At 36.1% G+C, this 8,720-nt stretch overlaps 1 protein-coding gene and 1 long non-coding RNA gene across 2 annotated transcripts in view; both read right to left on the minus strand.

Annotated features, from left to right (window-relative positions):
* Positions 1 to 415: 415 nt before the first annotated feature.
* LOC121386812 lies at positions 416 to 3,609 on the minus strand. The gene is made up of 2 exons (XR_005959711.1): positions 3,399 to 3,609; positions 416 to 493 (listed from the first exon to the last, which is right to left on the minus strand). It is a non-coding gene; the product is annotated as an uncharacterized LOC121386812 (long non-coding RNA).
* A 660-nt stretch (positions 3,610 to 4,269) lies between these two features.
* Positions 4,270 to 8,720, minus strand: part of LOC121386067 — a 15,356-nt gene continuing 10,905 nt past the window's right edge. Inside the window, exons 4-5 of the mRNA XM_041516865.1 lie at positions 4,481 to 4,692; positions 4,270 to 4,347 (exon numbers count right to left, since the gene is read on the minus strand). Coding sequence (XP_041372799.1) covers positions 4,270 to 4,347; positions 4,481 to 4,692 — 290 coding nt within the window. The remainder of the gene's footprint in view (positions 4,348 to 4,480; positions 4,693 to 8,720) is intronic.

Genomic DNA, 8,720 nt, shown 5'->3' on the forward strand with positions numbered 1-8,720 from the left:
TTTTACGTTGGGGATTCTGTCAGCCGGGACACAATTTCAATATAATGTAGCGATGCTATCGATAATGCGTGTATAAATGCGAATCAGTTATCTGTCAAGCAGTCATGAATGATATCATGTCCACTAGCTGTTGAATAACATTATATTAAAATATACACTATTGTGTTATTTAAAAAATAATGTTAGAAATATATTTTGAAGAGTATATATTATCATGTGAAATATTTTCTAATTGCTTTAACAACACCCACAATAAGTAACAAAAGACAATGTAGTGTTAACATTTTCTTCAATTTCCAATAATGTAAGAATTTTGCCTTTTTTATTAAAGAAGTCTGTAATTTGTGAAATGCAATTTTGATGCCATGTTGAGTTATAAAAAAGCTGTTATAATCTTTATTAGTTTTTAAAAACATTTTACCAACGCTCTTATCGTGTTTTCCATTATATAATTATCATGCAGATAAAGTTGTCACGTTGCTGTAGTTTGGTTCTGAAAAGAAATAAGTTGATTTGAATCATTACACTAAAAATTAATTTTGATACCCTATCTTTAGTAACAAGACTGCAAACAAACAAAAAAGTAAAGTTATATATAATTTATATGTGAATAAAATTCAGTCATCCATGTCTAACATGAGCTGCAAATGGTCACAAAAACTTAATAATGACATTACTGAACAATATCCGTCTCAGTGTTTTGAAATTGCACCAAAAAAAACAATAGATACTAAAACTCGGAATTTCCAGTTCAAACTTATGCATCGCATTCTGACAACGAATGCTTACCTACAGAAATGTGGTATACAAAGTGACGATTTATGTACTTTTGGCAGTGAAGAAGCTGAGTCATTAGAACATTTATCGTTTTCATTGCTGTCATTCTCAAATGTTTTGGCAACAATTGGAAACATGGTTTAAAGATAAAAGCGATTTGATTGTAAAACTTAATATAATCGACATATTACTTGGGAATCCTTTATAGAGTATCTAACTAAATCAGATCATTGCTTTAGGTAAAACAAAAAATATAGTGGTAAATATGCCATTCTTTTTTATTACTAACTTTGTATTATTATTTTTTTCTATTTGTTTCCTTCTATTATTTCTTCTTTCCTTTTTGTTGTAACATGTTTATTAGTATAACATATTATTTGTATTCTTATATAGTGTGTATCATATAACGTTACCGTACTTCTTTTCTGGGGATAATAAACATTGGAGATTTAAAAAATAATTTGAGATTACATGTGTATGTATAATAAAAACAACAGGGACATGGACACACACATAACATTTAAGGATTGCCTTTTATTTATTGTTTAGTCTCATTGGGCTATGCAAACCCATGCACAAACTGTGAATTGGCAAAGTTGTTCACACAAAAGTACCCTGATGAACAGCAACAACAACAACAAAGCGTGGCAAACGTTTGTATGAACGGCTTCACCGAATCAGAGTTTACACATCTGTTGTAGTTTTTGTTGTTGTTTTGTGGATGAACCTAAGGCTGCCTTTCCATTAGTTCTACCCGCGCGGCTAGCGTGCGAGTGTGAATAATTTTTACATGCTCATATACCACTAGAGTTTTGAGCATGTCCGTCCCGGGGCCTGTCTCTGGATAACCAGGGGCTTGTCCTGGGACAGAAAAAAAATTAAACGGACAATTTTGAAATTTACATCCAAAAATTAAATAGTGGGCCTTTAAAATTTTGATGCGCATCTTGAGAAGCCGGATCAGTCTGAATGAGAGAGAGAATCAGACTAGGGTATAGTCCAGTCGTCATGGGCTGGTATAGTGGTGCAGACGGGCCCGACTCCAGAGGATACGAGATGGTATCACAATAAAACAAAGTAAAGTCCAGAAAAAAGTAGTAGGGGCCGACCCTGCTTCCTATTTCTTCTTAGAGTGGGGCGGTCAATCTTCCAGTGCTGCTAGGACAGGCTCGGACATGTAGAGACTAAAAGCGAACAACCGTGGCGTTCTGCAGAATGGCTGTCATACGAGTCACGAAAAAAACAAGTCAACATAGTCAGACGGAGAAATGACGTGGAGGCAAGGAATCTCGCTAAAAAAGAATCCAACCTGGTGGTGCAGACTGTCGAAACGAGAAGCGTTCCAGCGTTCAATCAGCGGCTAGCACATTTCCACTGAAGCGTTCTTAGGACACGGTTCGTTCCTTTGACTTAATTAATTAATTAATCGGCCATATGCATATTGAAAGATTTCATTGTTAAATAATGAAGATGCATTACTAATAAAACATCTAAAGAAAAAAACTACGTTTGGTCAAATCGAGATTTGAACTATTACTTATAATAGTTCCCACGGGGAAAACCTTTTTTCATACTATGCAATTTACTACAAATTATTTATTTCTGAGCCAATTGCTTTAAAACTTGGACACAAAATTGCAGTTTTTTTGTTATTTCCAAAACACTTATTTTTCTTGTTACATCAAACCAAATTGAATTTATTTACCCCCCAAAAATGTGTAGGAGGATGTGACGGACTATAGGAGACGAGAACTAACACCTGTGAAAACGACACACAGATATTGGGAACATTAAATAATGAGGAGATTGAAGCAGGATGCTTTCCGTCATCAATTTCATATCGAAAACTAACATTAGTATTTTCGTATGTTTCCCGAGAAGTTGAAATATGTTTTGGCATTTGTAAGTCCACCTATAAGTAAAATGACCGTTCTCCGTGATACTAAGCAGCCTACATTAATAATAATATATATTATTTTATCAGAAACGGCAATACAACAGTTTTTTAGTACCTTGCATATAACAATGCCACAAGGAACCGATTATGTTTTACTGCCATCATAGGTCCGTTAGCAGGGCTGGGTAAAAGGGACCGAACAACCCACTACATCGTAAAAATTACCATGCTAATATATATTAAAATTTACATTTGCTCATGTGTGAACTTTACTCGGCCATTGCAAGAAGAGTACTAAAAAGGCCTACTCCGAAAATTTGAAAATTAAATGACGCTATAAAACACACAAGTGTGGGAGATGGGTAATCATAGGTAATACCCCCAAAATGATGTCATTATATGGATCCCCTTGCTGTTCGAGCCGCACAGCTGGAAAAAAATCGATAGATGATCGAATTTTCTTTGCCGCACGGATAGCACCCGTGTCAATGGAAAGACGTCAAAGCAATACAACGCATTCGAATTTGACCGCTTGGCGGCAGAAATAACCGCGAGGGTTAAACCGTACCAATGGAAATGCAGCCTGAAAGAACTAACGCAATATTTAAGTACTTTTGTTATGCTACAAATCATTGTTGTTTCTGGAAATTCTAACATTAGTCATCAATGAATAGCTCTGAGGTGAAATATTAACAATACAGAAAAGAAGTAGTTTACTGTTTACCAGAGCTGTGTAGATTTTGATACACGGTGAGTTTGGAGTATTGTGCCGAGTCTCTCCTTTCTTGAAGTCCTTCATACGTGCGGTCAGAGTCTCCGGTCTGTGGTGCATCATCTGAAAACAGATAAATTATATATATACAATACTCTATATCTATCTATCTATCTATCTATCTATCTCTATATCTATATCTATATCTATACACACACACACACACACACACACACACACACACACACACACACACATATACATACATGTATATAACGAAGCCTCCTTTAAAAGTCATATATCCCTCTTTAATTCAAATTTATAAGGCTTCATAATGAAAATCTGTCGACAAAAATAAAACATATAAAATATATTATTTCAAGCCCCCTTACTACTTTAGAGGAGAGGTGCCAGCAACACAGAAGGATTTTGTATTCGTATTTATATATAGTAAAAAAAAACGTAGGGGAACTGTAAGAATTTACAATTGCCAAAATTGTAAGTTATATTAGCTGTGGGGAATGGCTATATGATAATAGTAAATTAATTTGGCAAACATTACAGCCGGTAGTTCAGTATTACAGTAGTGTTTTGACCACCAAAGATCTTGAAAGACGATTGGGGTCAGAAGTGAAATTTGAAAGTTGCAGTTTTTTTATCAGTAATGTGTGATACCGCCACGATGTGTCAGACATTCATTCAGTCGATGAGGCATACTGCGTACGAGTCTCACAATTGCCATTTGAGGAAGTCTGTTCCACTTCTCTTGCAGCGCCTGACCAAGTTCTGATAACGTGGTCAGTGGCCGTTGACGTTGACGCATACGTCTCCCTATCATGTCCCAGACGTGTTCAATGGGGAAAAGGTCTGGGCTCATTGCTGGTCATGGCATTCGATAGATGTTGTGCTGCTGGAGGTGAGCATTGACGATTCGTGCACAGTGAGCACGGACATTGGCGTCCTGAAAAACAAAATGTCGACCCACACGCCTAGCAAACGGGATGACAAGGGTGTCCCCGTAGTACTGCCCAGTGACCCTTCCTTGCACAATATGGAAGGGGGGTACTGTCAGTCATAGTGATACCACCCCACACCATAACCGATCCACCGCCAAATCTGTCATGAAATCGCATTGTGGCGTTGACGTTTGAAGTCCAAAGTGAATAGGGACTCATCTGAAAACATGACACGTGACCAGCGACGAATACCCCACTTCTGACGCTCCATACACCATTCACGTCTATGGGCAATGTGACGATCTGTGATGGGCTGCCCATGTCTGACCCGTAACTCGGACACCAGTAGCCTGATGAAGGTTTGCAACAATTTGATTTGCCGTTTGAGCTCGATTTCTTACAGCCTGGTTAGGGATGAATCGATCCTGAACACCTGACGTTGCCCTGGGATGACCTGAACGGGGTCGATCGTCAACATTTTGGGTTTGTTGATGTCTGTTCCATAGTCTTCTAATCACTGACTTCGAAACATTGAAGGTGTTGGCCACTTCCCGCTGACATCTGCCCATTTTCAGCATGCCAATAGTCCGTAAACGCTCATCGCGTTGCATACGCCGTATCGCAAATTCAAACAATACAAATGACTAAAAACAAAACAATAACAACTGTATGATTAACAGAATGAAAAAGATTGACAGAAATAATGTTCCACAGTGATTAATCAACCTTCCTGGAAATTGTCAAAATCGAGAATGAGACCCCACACACGTGTGTTGATAAAGAGACCTGAACGTTCTCTACTAGGATGTCTGTGGTCAAAACGTATGTTCGGTCTACTAGTTGATATTAACATTAATATTTCAGGTTCCCCTACTTTACTAGGATGTCTGTGGTCAAAACGTATGTTCGGTCTAATAGTTGATATTAACATTAATATTTCAGGTTCCCCTACTTTACTAGGATGTCTGTGGTCAAAACGTATGTTCGGTCTAATAGTTGATATTAACATTAATATTTCAGGTTCCCCTACTTATTTTGAAGATTGATATATATATATATATATATATATATATATATCAATCAGGGGTGGAGAAAAATAAAATTGTCAATCGGTCCCACTTGATGTTGTAACTACCGGGGGGGGGGGGGGGGGGGGGGGGGGGGGCAAGCAACGAATAAAAAAAAAAGAACATTTAAAAAACGATATTTGCCAAATAGTTTTAAAAAAAATCATAGTGATATTTGTATAGTTTTATCTTGAATCATGAATGCGAAACGATAAACATAAAAACATGAAGAATTTTTTTTTTAATCACATAATAATGATCAGTGAAAAACCCCCACAAATTGTATATATTTTACATAATAGAATAAATAATATAAAAAAGGAATAAAAGTTATGAATTTGAATTCCCATATATGTATAAAAAGTATGAGTATTCAGTACTGTGTCCTGAAAATTAATAAAAGATGGCACCGTTCGAAGCGTTTAACAGCCTAAGCTAGCACATGTTTAAACAAAGAGAGTAATAACGTCATCACTGATTGGATGAAATTTGACCTGTACTGGCTTTTGAGATAACAGTACATGTAGCTGTTCTGCTTACTCCCACTTGTTAAAAAAAGGTGGAAACCTCTTGTTAATTTTAAAATCCTTTATAATTATTGGATACACTACATTGAACAGTCAACAATAAATACATTTATAGATTATTTCATTATATTTTATGCTATTTTAAGCAGTTTGTATTGCACAAAAGCCTCTTGCTTCAGACTAGGACACTCGACCCGACAGAGCTCCGTGCACAGGTGTTGACAGGTGTTGATTGTAACCAGTTGCAAATTCTGGGTCCTTTGTTTTAATTGGAGTGTAATACCTTGATGGCTTTCTAAATCATGAATGGTGCTATCGTTAACGTCTGTTTAATCTCTTGACCGGCTCAGCGACTTTGATAAATGTCTAGCCTAGTGGCAGTCGATTGACACTACTGTAGGTCCCGACTTCAGTGACTGGCGATATACTTAGGCAGACTTTAAAAGAGGAGTTTTTAAACGTCACAAATGTCTGAAACACCAGCCATATTGACCACTATTTATTTATTATTTTAAATCATGCACGAGATACCGATGTCTGGGCTGGCCGGTCCACTTGACCGATAGGAATTTGTTCCAATAATAGAAATGGGACAGGTGTTTCGGACCGACAAGAATGACAAAAGTGGGACCAGCAAACACGTGTTTTTCAAAAATAATTTTGGTCTCCGAGATCGAGAATCGGTCCCAGACCGGGAAAAAAGTGCTTTTCCACACCCCTGATATATATATATATATATATATATACTATATATATATATATATATATATATATATATATATATATATGTTATTACCAGAGTGTTTTTCGATATCGTCAATATCATAATATTCCTAATATATGATATTGACGATACCGAAACACACGATGGTAATAATCTCTTTATTATTAAATCTCAAGCTTAATACAACGTGTTTTTGTAAACTTTAATTCCAGTCCGCAAATTAATAGATATTCAAATGACGTAAGAATATGTGGCGCCGTGTCTTTTTAAAAAATTTTTTAGAAATGACGTCAAACTCGAATGACGTTCTTTTTTTACATCCTTACATCAAAATAAACTATTGCTTAACGTTTTTTGTTTTCTGAACTCTGGGCAAACTTGCTATTGAAATGTTTTTATTTGATGGCTATGAATGCATACGTCAATTATGGAGTGTCATCCTAGTACGTTTTCTTAAATGTCAATAAATCATCGCCTATTAGGTGTCAGTAATAGCAAGGGATCATTTATTTGCACCATCCCACAGATAGGATAGCACATACCAATGCATTTAATATACCAGTCGTGGTGCACCGACTGGAATTAGAAATAGCCCAATAATCCATTCGACGGGGATAGATCACACACCATCATTAAATATTAAGTATATTATTATTAATCAAAGCGCATTCACAGACAATCCAATCGATTGGAACCTAATTCGTTTACAAAATGTCATAAAACTAGTAGACTTGATTGTTCAAAGTTAATCCTTTAATTGAATGAGACTAAAGGCTTGTTTTCAAAAGCAATACACGTCTACAGAGTTAGCCGACATCGCTAACTCTGACATCATGTGACACTGTCGTCTCGCGACGAGATCAAGGATGCCAAATGACTGTGTGCACTGCCAACATGCTACGGCATCTGTGATTATGTAATGTCGTTGTAAAGAGGAGTTTTTAAACGTTGGGTGCATGTTTCTTCGTAATGTGCTCTGTCAGTGTCAGAAAGTGTGAATTCCGGTGTAATGAACACAATAGCACTGCCAGAGGCTCGCATAATACAATTTTTATTCCTAATATATTAATATAATATGATATTGACGATATCCCCCCCCCCCTCCAAAAAACAAAACAACAACCCAAAACAAAAACAACAAAACACTAGTAAGCCTAATAACACACACACACACACACACACACACACACACATACTCTCTCACTCACACTCACTCTCTCTCTCTCTCTCTCTCTAACATAATTAAATATATTTGTATTCTTATTGATGAAAAAACAGTTGCCCTGAGATGGTCCCATCGGTCCGATCAAAAGTGATATTGCCCTGGGAAATGTTACCAATGAAAATAAATAAAGAGACAAAAGTCAATTCAATTAATGAGTAGGTAACGTAACGCAACGTCAGCTGCTAATTCTAATGTAAACAACCACACATTTGTGACAAAACGCTTTGCTGTCATTCAACAAAAACATAACATCTTTGTTCATACTGAGTTTTTATACATCAAAGGCAAGGTCAATAATCGCCAAATTGTATAATTGCTTTCAACTGTTTATTTCCGCATTCTTTGGCTTGTCATACAACGTCATAGGATTACGTAACGTTACAAAATCCCATCAGTTTTAACACATTGCTGGAAATTATAAGCATTGGCGTATTTCGATTCTGATAAAGAAAGCAGTAATGTACGAGTCTTATGGATAACATTATGTAATAAAACAATTATTTACCACATTTCGTGCAATATCATGTTTTATGGACCAAAAACATGATATTGCCATCAATGACGATCAATAATTGATAAATCTAATAATAATAATAAAAAAAATGAATGAATAAATAAAAAATAAAATAAAAATAACTTAAACAAATTTGCTGTAACTGGAAATTATTTTCGGTGTGCCAAATGGATCGTCTAATTCAAACCTTGTTTTTGCAGTAAATACAGTTTTCTGTCATACACCATTCACATTTCAAATTCAAAAACAATACGAAAGCAACATGAATCAACTGGACTTAGTGTCAACAAGCACCAGACAAGAAGACACAACTCCGGGAAT

The sequence above is a fragment of the Gigantopelta aegis genome, chromosome 12 (assembly GCF_016097555.1).
Source record: "Gigantopelta aegis isolate Gae_Host chromosome 12, Gae_host_genome, whole genome shotgun sequence".
NCBI classification, from domain to species: Eukaryota; Metazoa; Mollusca; class Gastropoda; order Neomphalida; family Peltospiridae; genus Gigantopelta; species Gigantopelta aegis.